Source organism: Squalius cephalus (assembly GCF_949319135.1).
Source record: "Squalius cephalus genome assembly, chromosome: 15".
Lineage (NCBI taxonomy): Eukaryota > Metazoa > Chordata > Actinopteri > Cypriniformes > Leuciscidae > Squalius > Squalius cephalus.
In genome coordinates this window covers 28,789,300-28,807,906 of record NC_137136.1, presented here as the reverse complement: position 1 = coordinate 28,807,906, position 18,607 = coordinate 28,789,300, and the positions used below count along the sequence as shown (strand labels likewise).

At 39.8% G+C, this 18,607-nt stretch overlaps 1 protein-coding gene across 1 annotated transcript in view; it reads right to left on the bottom strand.

The window, feature by feature from the left end:
• Window positions 1-18,607, bottom strand: part of cdkal1 (CDK5 regulatory subunit associated protein 1-like 1) — a 603,253-nt gene that overhangs the window by 184,658 nt on the left and 399,988 nt on the right. Inside the window, exon 10 of the mRNA XM_079894178.1 lies at window positions 8,949-9,094. Coding sequence (XP_079750304.1) covers window positions 8,949-9,094 — 146 coding nt within the window. The remainder of the gene's footprint in view (window positions 1-8,948; window positions 9,095-18,607) is intronic.

The window sequence follows — 18,607 nt, the reverse complement described above, 5'->3', positions numbered from 1 at the left end:
GGTTTCGATACGTGACAGCGTTTCTGAAATATGAACTACTTCCTGTTTTGGCGACTACGCCGCCGATTTCGTTTGGCTGTGACAGGCAAACGCTTCCGAAAATCAAAAATCCTTCTAGTAACTTTTGTGAGGCTTGGTCCAAGGATCATGTACGTCCAGTTTCGTGAAGTTCGGACCAAGTTTGTGACCTGTGAAACTTTAGTTTCGCTTTCTGTTCAATCCACTATGGCGGACGAACGACATGGACTCGTGATGTCATCTTCGCGAGCAACTCACACCGGTACTGACCGGACATTTTAAAGTTGGAACGGTGTCTCTGTCTCAAAGGGCCTAGGCGCAGGAGCTGGCCAAAATTTTTCTCCCGGGAATAATAATAATAACTAGAAAAATGCATTTTTCCGGAGGAACTGCAAAGTGTGCTTGCTCGGGTGCAGTGCACTAACGTTAGCAGGTAGTGGATAGATGCGAGATGCGAGAAAAAATGCGAGAATGCGAGAAAAAAGATGTCAAATTGTCTTTTATTTTCGAATTTAATTCCTCAATCAGCGCTGGACCGGCATTTTCTGTCTTCCGCTGAGCCCTGGCCGTAGACAGATCATATGTTTCACGCTGTCAATGCAGTGGTCTGCGTTGTGCTGATCTTATTCACAATATCGAGTGTAGGTGCAGCATTCTAACATTGAGTCATAATGAGCTGTTTGTGAAGAAATTATCCGCTTCCAAATTATGTCATTTTAATCACGAAATTGAAACATTAAAAAACAATTTGCTCTTTATGGTGTGCGAGTGATAGAGCACGGCAGCAACGAACCATCAGCTTGCAGCATAACAACATTGAATGCTCGGCCGAACAGCTGATCATAGCTGTACAGGGCGCCTTATTATTTTTCATCTCCATAAATATATCTAGTAGTAAAGCTAATGCAAGGGCTAGAAATCTATTAATCTTTTGCTGATACTTCCTTAGCTGTGTCTGAAACCGCTCACTCGTTCACTCATTCACTAATCCCTAGTGAATGGCAGTTGAGTGCACTACATCAGCAAATAATTCGGACGCTGACATAATTATCACGCGCCAGAGAGCTCAGACAATTTGTCATAAACATTACCTACCCATCTTTAATATTTCCTTTTTTTGGCTGTATGAATTGTATGTAACAATTGTATTTGTATGTATGTATTTTTCACGTTTATTGCGTTATTTGATTAAAAAAAAGATAATAAAAACACTTGCTTGTCATATTTATTTACTTTTTACATTTATATGTGAAAATAAAAGAGAACAAAACACTACACAACACATTTGTTTATAACGGTATATATAAATAAATAACCAGGCGTCTGGTCTTATAAATGATTTTTGTTTATTTTTCATTCGCGCTCTATCGCCTTATTGTGTTGGATTGTGGGAAATAGTGGGTGTTTCTCAAAACCAAGAATGCAAAGAACGGACTTGTGTTCTTGGGGAGAACGCTCTTGCTAGTTGTTCTTGGAAGAATGAACTCACAAGGTGACGAGCACACAGAACGCCGCTGACAGTTTGAGACGATGTGTTCTTGCTGGTATTGCGCAATAACACCCCCGCACAGACGCCGTCTGCAGTGCCCAAACATAACGAGAATTATTGACGGTAACAGCCAGGCTTTATCGCCCAAGCCTACCCCTCAGCTCAAGGGATTACTCTACAACTGTACACTATGTAATGTATATTCATAACAATAAAGCTACCTACGCTGGAGATTCTCACTTCCGAAAACGTTTGAGCGCATTTTCGAAAAATGCCAATATTTGAAATCTACACAGTTGATTTCTCGCATCAAATGTTCTCAGAAGTGAATTTAGCGATGAAATTGTAGAAAAACGACTTGCTGTATTGACCTCTCGTTCCTCGAATGCCAAAATGAATGCTGGGATATTTCTGCCGTCAAGTTCACACAAGTTACCAACCAATGCATCCTCGGTAAAATGGGCGTGTCAAGAACACTTCCGGGATTTTTAACCGTTCTTGCCAAAATGCAAACTTGTGTATTGGGACGGTACTTGGGCAGCGACTGATGACGTTTCACAAGTCCACAAGAACGCAAGTACAGACAAGAACGCATATTGAGAAACGGCCAGTGTCTCAGCAAGTGTACATCATATGTACACTCGAATTCAGAGAGGATTGTGGGTAAAAGTAGTGAAGAATGTAGGGAATGATGTCGTTCACTCAGAATTCGGACACCACTACAAAATGGCCGACACCCTAAATAGTGCACTATATAGTGGATAGGGAGCGATTTCAGACACAGCTCTTGTCATCATGGAGAGTGCAGTTCATGGTTGCATAGCAACGACAGACGCCACAGGAGAACAAGCGCTTGTGGAAAGGAGACAGCGGCGCGCTCGCACTTTCCACTTGTTTTTACACATCTAATGTGCGATCCATTCGACAGGGTCCATATGCAGTGTTCACTGCTCCCCTACTCCATGAGCACGGTATATGAGTTGAAGTGGACTTCACTGACAATAACCGGTCATTTGAAACGCCCTGCAAATGTCATCAAAGAAAGTCAACGACGGAGTCGCGCAGATTATGATATAACAAATATATATAGGACTACATTCATATTTTAATTTTTATTATATTATATATTTACAATTATATTGCACTATTTTACAACTACCTAAAATAAAATCACTTTACTTCACAAACTAGCTAAGCTGGCTGCATTCACTGAGGTAAATTATAATCATCAAAAATAGTATATGTAATATTCACAACAATAACCGTTAAAATACTGTCATTTGTATAACAATGGTGAAATGTATGAATACTTACACACATACGTAAACTCCTCCATCGTTAGTTATGACCGTTCTGACTGGTGATGACGTGGTGCGCGAAATGACATTTGGGTGAACATCGCTCTCCACTTCCTGTGAAGTGATGTATCGATGTTCCCTTATTCCCTATGCCGTGCACAGTGCCCTTCGAACTGAACATGTTTGCTCCCTTCGGATTAGAATCTCACTTAAGATGGCGGAATACCCTGTGAAGTCCACTTCGCAGTCCACAACGCACCTCTAGAGCGACGTTGTTGATTGTTTGAGCATGTGACTGCGCGTTTCTCCTTGTTTTCTATTGTTATGCGCAGCATATTTCCCGTGCGCACAAGCACAGCCACAGACAATGAATTGTTTGTTCGGTTAGCGAAGAAGAGCATGATGTATTTTGTATAAAGTTTTTTTTTTTTTTTTTTTGTTATTAACTGCTTTGAGAACTGGAAATACACAATTCATGCATACAAATCTGTATATATTAATAAATGAAGATGATTAAATTAGACCAATGCAAAAAACGAAATTCATGCCTGCATTTATTAAGACAAACCTAGTAAAAACGAATGCAGTATACACTGACTTGGCAGCTCTGTGAAATGTAATACAACAGTGCCACCTACTGTCTAAATGCATTAACATTAAAAGTGTGAGGTGAACTCTATGAGAGCATAGACATAGGTAAATGGGTTTGTCAATTAGCCTGAAATAAAAAAAGTAAAATAAAAACTCAGATATTGTGCATCCTCACATTGGAGTCTCGAGTTAATGTACAAAGTTTGGTTTCGATACGTGACAGCGTTCCTGAGATATGGACGACTTCCTGTTTTGGCGACTACGCCGCTGATTTCGTTTGGCTGTGACGGGCAAACGCTTCCGAAAATCAAAAATCCTTCTAGTAACTTTTGTGAGGCTTGGTCCAAGGATCATGTACGTCCAGTTTCGTGAAGTTCGGACCAAATTTGTGACCTGTGAAACTTTAGTTTCGCTTTCTGTTCAATCCACTATGGCGGACGAACGACATGGACTCGTGATGTCATCTTCGCGAGCAACTTACACCTGTACTGACCGAACGTTTTAAAGTTGGAACGGTGTCTCTGTCTCAAAGGGCCTAGGCGCAGGAGCTGGCCAAAATTTTTCTCCCGGGAATAATAATAATAAGAAGAAGAAGAAGAAGAAGAAGAAGAAGAAAACTTAAGAAAAACAATAAGTGTGCGCTTTCAGCAAGCACACATAATAATAATAATAATAATAATAATAATAAGAATAAGAATAAGAATAAGAATAAGAATAAGAAGAAGAAGAAGAAGAAGAAGAAGAAGAAGAAGAAGAAGAAGAAGAAGAAGAAGAAGAAGAAGAAGAAGAAGAAGAAGAGTGCTGCTTTCAGCAAGCACACTTAATGAGACAAAGAGTGATGTTAGTCGTGAAAAAGAACCCTGCTGAAACACGCACAGAAAGCCAGGTCTCACAGCATGCGATCACAAATTCAGTTCTCAGTATTAAATTCAGTATTAACAACTAATATTATAGTATTACATAATTTTATCAGAGGTTTGACTCTAGGTTGTATCAATGAATCAGGCCACAACATGATGAGAATATTCACCACCAATAAGTAGCCAACATCATCTGATCAAAATTTCTCTTGCATTTTCTTTGCTTTAACAAATGTGCTCTAGGCCCTGTTTACACCTGGTATTTAGAAGCATTTTTGTTGATTGGATCACAAGTGGACAACAGTAAATACACCTGTAAACAGGTTCTAAAACGTTTTGAGCTTGTCCACTTTTGACCACTTACTTACAGAGATAGTCAAACACACATTTGACAGGATTGCTTTCGTGGTGTAAACGCTCATGTGTTGAATGCCTTCAAACTATGGCTGTAACAACTTAACGATCAAACTGATAATAATCGATCATGAAAATCATCTACAACAAATTTCATTATCGATTAGTCGCGTCTGCCCACCGTGCATGGAAAACTACGGCCAGTCGCGTCAAATTACAGCACAGAATAATGCATTTCTATGGACAAAATACATCTAAAAATAGTGGAGGGAAACAGAGTGAGCTGCTGCTGGAAATGTACGTGAACCAAGTTGCCCAAAACATGATAATTCTTTATTTTAAGCTTCAAGCTAAGGCCTTAGCATAATGTTTAACATGGTTTTGACAGATGTGTGTGCTGTTTAATGTGATATATATTTCCTGAAAAAATTACATTTTATAGTTACAGGTATATCCTTATCTGTAAGTGTTACAAATTCACGCAAGTATTTCCATTTGGCATGAATGCTCATCCTGACAGTCTGTGTTAAACTTCAGACCTTGCTGAATAAGAGCTGGCAAGACAATGCAATATTCAGTGCAAAAATATTAATTTAACTGAAATATCTGTTGTTGGACTTTGAATTTAGGTTTAAAAGTCAATATGTAATTCAAGTATTTTATGAGAGTATTCAAGTATTCAACTGTAAAGGGATAACAGCGTGTAATTGAATATAAATGCAAGACATTTCTTACATTTACAGGGTAAAGAAATGGCAGTAACAGGTGTCCAGAGTGAATGTGTGTTCCTGCAGAACATTCCTCTTATCTGTTAACAGTGAGTTTGTTTTAAAAAAATAAAAAAATAATCAGAAATAAATTATCTTTATTATCATCTTCATTTTTAAATGTAGGCAATTTAAACTGTCCTTTTCCTTTATAGATCTTTTGCACATAGCATATAGATATAGATATATTCACTATCAATGTTTTCATAACATTCAGTTGGCACGTTTGTTTGAAGCATTGGGCAAGATGTGGAATAGTGTGTTTTGTCAACAAAAAAGAAAAAGAAAATCTGAATTTTTATCAGATTAATCGACTAATTGAAGAAATAATTGTCCAACTAGTCGATTATCAAAATAATCGTTAGTTGCAGTCCTACTTTGAACAGTCACAAAATACCGCCTACTGACCTAATGCATAAACATTAAGGGAAGCGCGCTAGTCAGACGGGATTTAAACTTTGTCGACTGAAGACTCAAGCTAGGTTTGAAGATGAAAAAGTTACCAAGCACAATGTTCTCTCACCGTTCCTGATTTCTAACACGCACTCACAGCGTTCGGTGTGGTCTGGCGGATGTCAGAGCAGAAACGAAAGCTGCTGCTTTCCATATGTTTTCCGTCGTCTCCTTTCGTGTTCATATGTAAATTGCGCAAGCTTAACTCATCCATTAGATAAGTTAAGTAATTATATAAGCTCTATATAATTCAAATGATTGAAAGATTGAAATACAATTTAAAAGAAAAGAAAAGGACTGTAAAACAATATTTTCTGTAATAGAATGTTTTTTTTTTTTTACAGTGTAGCTATTCGGATCAAATGCTGCTTGAGAGGTCTGGAATCATGGCTGCTGGCGGTGGGGTTCACAAATACATAGAGAAGCAATCGCTCTGCTCAGAAACACCTTTAATGACGTCTCCACTATATTACCGCAGAAGCAGACTCATCTTGAGCTCGCTCCACGCCGGGTGAGTCCACTTATTGCACATTATCGCTGCATTCATCAAACGCTAGTGTCATTAGCCCTGTTCTCCAGACTGGAGTTTGAATCACTTTAATTTAGCATGAGAGAAGGTGATTGTAATAGCTTGGGCTTTTAGGAGTCCTACTCACTGAGGCTTAAACACCTCTCAGACAGACTGACAGGATGCCGGAGCTGACTTCAGATTGAGAAAAATTGTATTAAAATGACTCTTTTAAAGTTCAGAGGAAGCAATAAATGGGGTTTGTTGGCAACCCGGGTGCGAAACGAGAAGTTTGGAAGAGTCTTAATCAGGAACCAGTGCAATCCATATGATGAGGCATCTCATCTCATGTCCAGCAAACAGGTTGGCATAGTAAACCTTCATTGCAGCAGAACAAATGATTCTTTAGCAGGCTGAACATAGGAACAAAATAAATCCGTTTCATTTTCTCAACCTTCCTTTTCTCACCCCATAACCAAACTCCTTGTGTCATGTGGGAATGTTTGCCTCTATGCTCCCAAATCAACCACAGCTGTCAGACAAGACCACAGGGATCTCCCTAGTCTCTGACATCAAGGGCCTTGGTTTTTCAGCGTTACTTGTCTAAAGTTCTGCTGTGAGCTGAAATTACGTGTTGAGTTGTCTGAAACAACTCTGTGCCACTTGATAAGGAAACAGGAGTTTGACCTCTGCGGCACAACTGCTGGTAAAGTGAGCTCTGTGTGTCTGAGGTATAAGGGTCAGTTGGCGTCTGTGTAAAAGATAAGCCTCTTCTGGGGCTGCCTACAGATGACTGGCCCTGAGCGCTCTAGGCTCTTAAAAATGAGTGATGGGCATGAATGTGTCCTCTAGGAGGGAAACTACTGCAACTTTGACACGAATGCCACTAACCTTTCAACGCACCATGTATGGCATAATTTTAAAATTGAGCAAAAAAGACCCTTCATCCTTCTGATGACATCATAGTAACAAGCAGACAAATGCGCACCTCTGTACGGACAGAGTATATCCATCGTCATAGCGACCACAGAGTGGGACTGTCCCTGTCCTTTCTGTTTATTTGTTTGTTTGTCTGTTTGAGTATGAGTATGTGTGTGTGTGTGTGTGTGTGTGTGTGTGTGTGTGTGTGTGTGTGTGTACTTGCTTAGCTGTACTTGTGAGGGCCAAATGTCCTCATTAATATAGTTAAATATATGACAACCAACTTGTGATGCCATTTTTGTGTGTTGGGTTGCAAAGTGAATCAGATTGGAAAGTTTGTTCAGTAGCTGCATTTACATGAATCCTAATAATCCCAGACTTTCTGTGGGATAATTTCTAACAGGAGCGGGGCTCTTAGCATCTCATTTCTTTCTTATACACATCTTATGTCATGTAGCTTTAATATTTTGTTGTAGTTATTTTGTTTGTTATTTCTTTGTTTCTTTATTTTCCCTAGACTTATGTTTGTTATGAGTGGTTATTGTTATATTTGTTTAAAAAAAAAGAAAAAAAAAAGGAAATTAATAATACATTGAACGCTGGTGTTTGATCCCTCGTTTATGTTGCAGCTTGATACGAGCTGGCCGTAACATAAAATTGGGATTTATATGATACTGAAATCGGATTGGTTTTGTTTGGATTGATGAAAATCACTGCATGTTAAAAACCTGCTCAGTCTGAGCCCAGGGTGTAAGTCACACAAGTTTGTCCAGGTCGTTTCTTCCAGTCAGCGCATATTTTTATATAGCAGTGCTCTGGTGACTCCTGGATGGGCTCAGGCAGGAATGAAACCATTTAATGTTTGAGTGTGTAGCAGTAGAGCCTGAGATATGCACTGAGACCTTTGACCACTGGGATTGTGTTCAACAACAACATCCATCCAGCAGTGAAACTGAGAACGTGTCTGGGAGAAAAAGAGAGAGACAAACAGATGTTTTTTTGTGACTCTTGTCGGTAGGTGCTGGTAATCAGGTGTAATGTGGCTGTTGGTCAGATCAGCATCTTTTGACTTTATGAAGGTAAATGATCACACTATAACTACAGCAGCTATCATCAGTGTTTGTGTGTTAAACATGTGATGCTGTATTCCTTCAGTAGATTCCCTGCCATCCTCTTTTAGGATTTTCAGTGTTGAGATAAATGGTGAACACCATATGAGTGAGAATAGTGAAAGCAAACGAAAGGTAACGTGACTTTCTGCTTTAAAAAGTTTTTCTATGAATGTCATGAAATGCCTTTAAACTACAAACATCGATATCTGACTGGCCTCGATCGTTTCCTCCATACGTACCCATGTTTCAGTGTTTCAGACTCATTGATTTGCTCTCCAACAAATGCATTCAAGCACAATAATCATAAACAGTAATGAAGAGCTTATCAAACTCATAAAAACTGACATTTGCAAAATGTCAAGATTTAATCCATACTTTTGAGTGTAGTGCTCACTTCATACACCATTGCCCAGCATTCAACTCATGGATGACAAACGTCAATCTGAGTAAAAGAGCATTAAAAGAATAAAGAGCATTTCTCTGTCTGGTTATCAATGCACATATGATCGTAAGTGCCAGTCAAGTGTCCATCATGAAGAAACACAGTGACCATTAATAGGTAACTGTAGGTACTCACTTCTCCTTGAGAAAGTCCATGACCTGTCTGAAGTCGGCACAGCAGTACTCTCTCTTCATGTCCATCAGGACGCTGTCAGATGCTGATTGGACAGGCACATGGAGGAAGGCGTAGACTCGCGGGTGGTTAAGGATTTTGCCCATTTCCTGTTGGATGGAAAAAGGAAGGTGAACTACAACACAAATATAATGTGACAGAAAAAGAGAAAGAAAGCTTTGATTTCCACCAGTGTTTATAGACCCCTGTAACATGACACCACCATCAGCAAAGCTAAACTACCAATGAAACAACACATACACAACATATGTGGCACTAATTTGTTTGTGTTCAGAATGATGAGATGTCTGTAGTGTGTCTCTCACATCAGAGGTTTAGAGTAACACTATCTAACCACGCGTCACTACAGCTACTCAGGGTTAACTTAGACAGCTAATGTTTCACTGCACAACTGCAATAGAAGCTGATGAACATGTTTGCAGTGATAAACACGAGATCATCTGTGAGTGTTCAGAGAAACGTCCACAATGCTGAAGCCCCATCAAACAAAATTTAGAAGAAAACAACAACAACAAAAAAACATCTATGTGAAGTCCTTGTATTTTTGTCCCTGTGATGTGAGAACATCAAGTCTTCCTTTCATAAACCATTCCAGGCACATTACCCTTAAGAGACAGAGAAGCAGTGAGATATTGGTTACAGTGACGTCTCTCTGTTGTCCTAGAGAACAGAGAGATCAGGGTAAGACAGCTTCTAAGATGATCAACGGCTGGGAAGCAAAGCTAAACTCTCCAAACACTGAGTCAATGCAAGAGAGCTGTTCTATTGATCTTTCTATTCATCAAAAGAATCGTGAAAAATAAAATGTATCATGGTTTCCACAAAAATGTGAAGCAGCACAACTGTTTTCAACATTGATCAGAGTTCCCACACCTTGGTTAATTTTAAATTCAAGGACTTTAAGGACTTTTCAGGTCCAATACCCTCAAATTCAAGGACTTTTCAAGGACTTTTCAGGTCCAATACCCTCAAATTCAAGGACTTAATGTGGGGACACATTTCAAGTGAGAGCAAGGTTACATCGTTTCAGCCTATTTTTGCAACGTTTCACGGTGTGTCTGTGAAACGTTGAGGTACCATCGCAGTAGTTTCGTGCCCACGTGAACGTCATGGCAATGTGAAACACTTGACGTAATGTGTAAATGCATGCAACTAACGTAAATCAAGCAAGCTAGTATGCATAGGCCACAAAGTGTTGGTGAAATAACACATTAGCGGACCGAAAGGAATATGGAATTTTTTCCAGGAAATTTCTTGCACATAATAAATTCAAGCACTTTCAAGGACCTGTATCTATGTATGTTTATTTTCGAAAACTTTCCAGGGTCTTGAATTTTTTTTTTTTCAGATTCACAAACTTTCAAGGATTTCAAGGACCCGTGGGAACCCTGATTGATAATAACAAGGAACGTTTCTTGAGCAGCAAAAAAGCATACTGAAATATTTCTATAAAAATTCTTGAGAAATTTGACTGCAGCGTTTTGAACCAGTTGAAGATGAGCTACCTGAGAGAGTACAGAGAATTGCAATAATCCAATCACGATGTTATATAAGCATGAATAGCTATCTCAAGAGGCAACAACAGAGGACACCAACTCTCTAGAAAAGCACCGTACCGGAAAACACCGGAAAAAAAATTCCGTACACAATTAGAATTAAAAACCAGAGACTAAAAACTCAAATTTCCCAGAGCGGTATTGTTAAACTCAAATTTGTCGAATGAACCAAAAAATATATCCTCGGTCTTGGAATCGTTTAGAGTTAAAAAGTTACTGGCTAAACAAAGTTTTACCTCATCAAGATAATAGAGATTGTAATGCAGAAGGGTCGTTTCTTTTTACTGGCAGGTAGATCTTAGTATCATCCACATAAAAAAAAAATGTAAGGTTACTCCATACTTTCTCAGAATCGTACTCGTATTAATATATGAGCCCTTCTTTGAGAACAACTCCTTGATCCATTGAACTTGTAAGTCAACGTAGTCTCTGCCTGTATTTCATTTGAGCATGCCAGTATTGCCTCCCAGAGGTATACTGCCACCCAACCTCATAAATCTTCCTTTCAATAATGTTCCACAGGTTCCACCTGCACAACTGCCAGGCTCTGGAGGATCCTGCAGTGAGAGGTTCTTGGGATTCCAGAGACACCAGCAGCTTCAAAAACCAGTTTTCTGCTCATCAGTGGCTTTTTTTTTATAGCTGCCATTTTAATAGCATTAATTTGTCTGACAAACTTTCCTTAAGCTTTTATCTGAATAAATTCTTCTGTGCAGTGAATTACTCAAAAATCTTTTAACAGTTTGATGATCTCTATTCAGTTTTTGCTAAATATCATTTGTTTTTATCACTTTTCATCTTAAGAAAAATATTTCTTCCTCCCATATTGCATGAGAATGGTGACTAGCTTAATAATTTGGAAGAACAAATATGAATGTTTATTTTCTTGAAATCCTACTGATATATCGCATAATAATTTGGAACACTGTATATACACACACACATATGTATATATACACATATAGTGTGTGTGTGTATATGTACACATTGTGTGTGTGTGTGTGTGTGTGTGTGTGTGTGTGTGTGTGTGTGTGTGTGTGTGTGTGTGTGTGTGTGTGTGTGTGTGTGTGTGTGTGTGTTCTAAATTATTATGCAAATGATTATTATACAGTACATTCAGCTCTGGAAAAAAATAGGAGACAACTGCAAAATGATCAGTTTCTGTGGATTGATTATTTATATTTTTCTGTTTGAGTAAAATTAACTCTTCATTTATTCTACAAATTTCTGACAACATTTCTTCCAAATTTCAAATAAAAATATTGTCATTTAGAGCATTTTATTTTATTTATTTTTTTATTAAACCTCTTGAATGTAGGTTTGGATGGAAGCAGGAAGATGGATGCTCGCCACCTATTCAATAAAGCCAAGCTGCTTGAATTGTATCGCCAGGAGAGGCATAAAGTCGCCCAACAGCCATGCGACCAACTGATATCAAGACGCATGAAAGCTGCAATTGTAAATCAGGGTTAATCCACCAAATATTGATTTCTGAACTCTTACTAAGTTAAAACATTAGTATGGTGTTGTTTAAACATGAACATAAACTTGATTTCTTTGCATTATTCGAGGTCTGAAAACACAGCATATTTTTTCTTTATTTTGATCAGTTGTCATTTTCTGCAAATAAATGGTTTAGATGCAATATTTTTTTAATTTTATTTGAAATTGGATGAAATGTTGTCAGTAGTTTGTAGAAGAAAAAAAAGAAAGAAAAAAATATTAATTTCACTCAAACAGATACATATAAATAATATATGTATAATATACACACAGAGAGGATAGGAACCATTGATTATGGCTTATCATCTCAATTAAACTTCATTGTGGTGGTGAACCCCCCCAGCTGATGAGTCTCATCTGGTTCTCTTGTGCATCTCTGCGTGGGCTTCTGCATTACAGAATCAGAATTAAAAGAATTAATTAGTTTAAAGAATAGTGACTGATTAGCAGTGAAGATAATTTGGGCCCACTTGCTCTGGGACATGTGAAGAACCGCAGAGTGAACAACACGTGTCACATGATCGACACAGACATGAAGCTCGACACAAAACGCTGCATGACGGAGCCAGTCAAACTGAACATCATCAGACACCTACAAATGACTTATCGAGGATAGGACAGCAGACTCAGTAAAGAAAAAATAAATAAATGTAAAAAACAAAGGGGAGGAAAGGGAAGGAGGTCTTTAACCTGACTTAAGAGTACAAGTATATGGTTCCTCCTGTCAGCTATGGTCACTGAATGAGCGATGCCCATCATTTTCGTTCATTCACAACGAAGTACAAAGTCACTTTTCAGACCCTTTACCTTTTCTGCTCCTCTCTGGTGGAATGATCTGCAAACCTCCACCGAACTGCTGAGACCATATCATCTTTAAAGAAACAACTGAAGACACACCTCTTCTGCAAACACTTAAAGGGTTACTTCAGGATTTAGCATTAAGCTTTGTATTAGTAGAAAACCTGTAGTATTTTCGAATTACCATGCTTTCCACCCTCATATCCCCCTGAGACAAGAGATTTATGTATTTTTTGTCTGGAAAGAATCCTCCGATGACGCAAAAATCGTCATTTTGCGTCATCGGAGGATTTTCTGGTCAGAGGCTAAAGACTACAGCCAGTAGATGGCGTTGTTCCGCATGTTTTCAGCCCGCCCATACAGGGTGGGATCTCACTCACAGAATGTACACAGTGTCAGCCGTCTTTCTTTGGAAGCTAAGCTAGTAGGCTCTTGTTCTGTGGAGAAAGCTGAATAGTAGGAGAAAGCTGAGTAAGTAGGGGTAAACAACAACATCCTCCTTTTCCCGGACTTGTCCGGCGGGCAAGATCGTTCAAAATGTACGGGATTCAGCTTTTGCGTTCTGCGGTCGCCATTCATTGTTTACATGCACATGCACCTTTTGTTTCAATCTAACTGAATTCATTCCGATTGGTGAATGTGAATGTAGTGTTTACATGAACGCTAAACAAGTGATCGGTTGATGTGCGTTTTAACATTGCTAAGAAAATTCCCGCTCCTCCGTGAGAGATGCGAGACCCGGCGCGTCTCAGTAATGACGCCACCGGCCTCGCGCCGTTCTCCCGCGGCCATCAGCCTCGTCCTGCTCGCCACAGTAAACATGATGAATGGCGACTGTAGAACGCAAAAGCCGAATCCCGGACATTTTGGCCCATCTCTAAATCACTGGCAAACTCATCACGTAGGCTAGCCTTGTTGTTTTCAACTACGCACTCTTACCGGTAGGCGTGGCCCCCTAAGGCAGCGAAGCAAGTGCATTCTGGGAGTTGTTGTCTTTCATCCACATAAGACAAAAATGCATTTTCTGGCTTTTCTCGGTCTAGAAAGCTCCAAATTCAAAAATTTCTTCACATTTCTTTTACTTAAATGACCTATTTTAAATACACATTCATCTTCCCAGAGGTGAAGTATCCCTTTAAACCAGACCACAAGGAGAAAAAAAATATTTCCTATTTCCTCTCTGCATTTCTCCTCTTCTCTTCTCTTCATTCTGAACTCTGCTGAACTCTATTGGAGTTAGACAACACATGTCAGGACCTACTCATTGTCACAATCATAGTCTAGATCTAATATGCACATGGAATCAATGTTGATGCCGTTAAAATTTTACAGCAGAGCAATGACTATCTAGTCTCGTGTATACTCCACTTCTGCTACTAAAGATTGCTTTAATAATAATCTTCCTGATCAGTTTAATCTTCTCAGCATCCCAGATAGCTTAGAAGAACTCGATATTGCGACAGAAACTTTTGATTCTCTCTTTTCCAGCACTTTAGACACAGTTGCTCCTTTGCGCTTAAAGAAGATTAAAGAAAATAGTCCAATGGCGTGGTACAACGAGCACACTCGGGCCCTTAAGAGAGCAGCCAGAAAAATGGAGCAGAACTGGAAGAAAACAAAACTAGAGTTTTTTCACATTTTGTGGAGAGAGAGCACAATTGTGTACAGATAGGCCTTAAAAGCTGCTAGATCTGCTTATTTTTCAACCCTATTAGAAGAAAATAAACAAAACCCTAAGTATTTATTTGAAACAGTGGCTAAATTAGCAACAAATAAAGCTTCAACCCCACACGTTTCCAAGCAGGCACAGCAGTAAAGACTTTATTAACTTCTTTACTTACAAGATTGAAAATATTAGGGATAAAATTATAACTATGCAACCGTCTACCACAGTATTGCATCAGGCAGTGCATTGTAGTGTCCTTGAGGAAAAATTCGATTCATTCATTGCTATAGGAGAGTAAGAATTTTCTAAACTCGTTAAATCATCTAAATCGACAACATGTTAGACCCTATACCACTGATCTATACCGAAGGACTGGATAGCTCAAGACGTCATAAACAGTGAAGCCACCGCGCCGCCATATTGGTATTCCCTAGTGAGCTCACACGTTCTATTGTATCAATAGGAAATTGTATGATTTGACTGAGAAAACATTGCCTAACGAGACACCGTTTTAAATCTAAAGTATCCCTGTACATTCTTACAACGCAAACACTAAGCATTTAAATGGGTATTTGTTTAAAGTCGGAAATTTTTCTTGCTTATTAAAAATTGCTTTGATACTGGGGAGAGGAGCTTGGAGAGTGTCTGTCTAGGCTAACAGCAGGTGTCAGTAATGAAGAAGTGTTTTATTTTGTGATTTGCCCTTTGAATGAAGAAGAAGCAGTTTACCTCCTCCTTAAAATACACGTTTAAAATATAATATTTAATTTCTAAGTGTCCAGAATTCGTTATTCACTTATGGGACTTCCGTGTATCTTAAGATCAGTGGTATAGCTAGTTAAAACCCCAAAACGTTAACTAAAACGGCAATTTCTTTGCAAAAGGAATAAAAAGCTGTACAAGAACACTAGTCGGCCTTCACTGAAGAGCTATCTTCAAAGGTAAGAAAAACAGTTTGATACTATGATAAATAGTGAATGCTAAAGACCTATATTTTTGTGAATTGGTGAATATTCAAGTGAATATTTTTTCGTGGCCACGAATTAATACCTCAGCACGTTTTACTAATTTGTTCCCTCTTTTAATATATAGTGGCCACGTTGTAATTTGTTAAATCAAAATGAGGGAGGGAATTAGTTCAATGTGTCCACAATTTATTTAAACGAGGGAACAATAAGTCGTCGTAACAACGAATTATTTAGATCAGTGGACAGGGCGCATATAAGAACGAGCAGAGAGAGAGAGAGAGAGAGAGTCCTGGCTGTGTGCACGCACTCTCACCATCTTCAAACAACACGAGCGCTGTATTGCTCTCTCTCCCTCGTGCATATCAAAATCAATTGACAAGATAGTAAAAGATCGGAAGACCGATTGTGTTTTATAGATCAGTAGTTTGTTCAAATAAACTGTTTGATTAGTTAGCAAACACATGTTCAGGAAACGCATAATACAAATTGTATGGGTTAATGTACAAGTAACGGTAAACGGACTCTGCACAAAGCTCTTTTGAAGCTGTCAAATGGTGTCGCTATTGGACAATTAATTGTGATTATTGCTGCTCTGAGGTTTCTTATAGGCTACTGTTGACTGTTTTATCAAATCGTAAGATGGCCGCTCGAACACTTCCAGTGGCTTTGTTGCAAGTTGGTGAATAAGGACGCTACACATACGGTGGGTTAAGATCCGTGTATTAATATATTGCAGAACTCACATGCACTCATAGCACAAAACTGCTGACTTCTTTTTACATGTTAACATACCCAAGTTTCCCACAAGGTGGAGCTGCTGCCTAAGCAGTACAACAGGATACCCTGTAACATCTCCCTTCCTGTAGTAAGATATCCAAACATTAAAGGGATAGTTCACTTTGAAATTAAATTTTGGTATGTTTTAGCTTGCCTCAAGGGCATCCAAGATGTAGGTGTCTTTTTTTCCGCAGTAGTTTCAATTTTGATATTTTTAGGTCAAACCGTTCTTGTCTGTCAGTCATTTCATGCAGGTCTATGGATACTGTCTCAAAGAGCATGCACAAAGTTCAAATTAAAACAATTCCCCATCGTCCAAATGAAACAATTCCCCATCGTAAGTACACATTGATGGCCTAAGACACGAAACGAGCGGTTTGTGTGAGAAAACGAACAGTATTTATATCGTTTTTAGCTCTTATAACACAACCGCGTTCAAATGATCTGAGGGCTCGGGCGGGTATAGATATATACACTAGACGTCGCCTTGGCTACTGCAGTTCATTGGAACGAAACCGTAGCCAAGCGAAATCTAGTGTATATATCTATACCCGTCCGCGGGCGGGTATAGATATATACACTAGATGTCGCCTTCGCTACTGCAGTTCATTGGAACGAAACCGTAGCCAAGGCGACATCTAGTGTATATATCTATACCCGCCCGAGCCCTCAGATCATTTGGACGCGGCTGTGTTATAAGAGCTAAAAACGATATAAATACTGTTCGTTTTCTCACACAAACCGCTCGTTTCGTGTCTTAGGCCATCAATGTGTACTTACGATGGGGAATTGTTTCATTTGGACGATGGGGAATTGTTTTAATTTGAACTTTGTGCATGCTCTTTGAGACAGTATCCATAGACCTACATGAAATGACTGACAGACAAGAACGGTTTGACCTAAAAATATCAAAATTGAAACTACTGCGGAAAAAAAGACACCTACATCTTGGATGCCCTTGAGGTAAGCTAAAACATACCAAAATTTTATTTCAAAGTGAACTATCCCTTTAAATGGCATTGCCCACAAACCTGAACTTCATTAAACTCTACCTGTTAACTCTGCAAAGAACACCCCAAATTATTAACAGGCTATTACCATGAACAGAACAAAACCTAATTTACCTAACACAGCTGTTGGAACACAAATACTGATATGACAGCTATTAGCAGTGTTCTTGTTTTCCAGTGTTCACTTTCCTTGTTCAGTTTGCCCCACTTACAGGTTCAATCTATCCCGAGGCTTAATTAGCCTCCCACTCCGGGAGTATGCCTGGCCCTGCTCGGTGTGGCGTGCAACTGGTTTGTGATGAATGGGTTGCCCCCCATGACTGGTGCCTGTCTCTTCACTGCTGTCCTCGCTCGCAGAGCCCTCCTCTGTGGCATGTGCATCCCCGGGATGCTCTGGGGAATGTTCTAGATGCCCTGATGACAACGAGGGGACTCTCTCCGCAGGTCTAAGATCGACCCTGTTGCAACGGTATGTTGTCCCCTCCACATTAACAACATAGGACCTGGTGCAGGCACACCACTTTTCTCCCCAGGGAGTGGTTTCATCCTGATGGGCTGGCTGATGTTCAGCTCAGGTAAATCTTTGGCTGATCTGTCATAGCTCAGTTTCGCCATCTGGCGTTTCACACACAGTTTGTCCGGTATCTCATTGATGACCCAGGGCATCAGGAGCTGGTCCGCCACAGGGAGGTGCATCCTCAGTCTCCACGACATCAGCCGCTGTGCAGTGCAGTCCTTCAGTGGGCGTGTTTCTCCAATGGAGAATAGCTTTCCATGGGTCCTCGCCAGCAAACGCGGCTCTTCTGCACATGTTTTTTACAATCTTTACAGCCGACTCTGTTTTGCCATTGGCTTTTGGGTGTCTTGGCGATGAGGTAACATGCTCAAAGCACCACTCTTTTGCAAATGTCCTGAAAGCTCCACATGCAAACTGACATCCACAGTCAGAAATGACCCGGTCTGGTATGCCATGGCGTGCAAATTGAGCCTTGCACCTCAGGACCGTAGTTTCAGCTGAGAGGTCAGGAAGCAGATCGACCTCCCAGAAGTCAGAGTAATGGTCCACCACGAGCAGGAAATCCTTTCCTGCATGGTTGAACAGGTCCATGCTCACTATCTGCCAGGGACTTGTGGGTAGTGGGTGTGACATCATGGTCTCCTTCTGTTGTTCATGTGCGTACTCATTGCACACAGAGCATTGTTGCACAAAGTCTTTGATTTCCCCCTGCATGTTGGGCCAGAATAGAGTGTCACAAGCTTGCCTGTAGCAAGCCTCTCCCCCTATGGCTGTAGTGGATCCGTCTCAGCATTTCCGGTCGCAAAG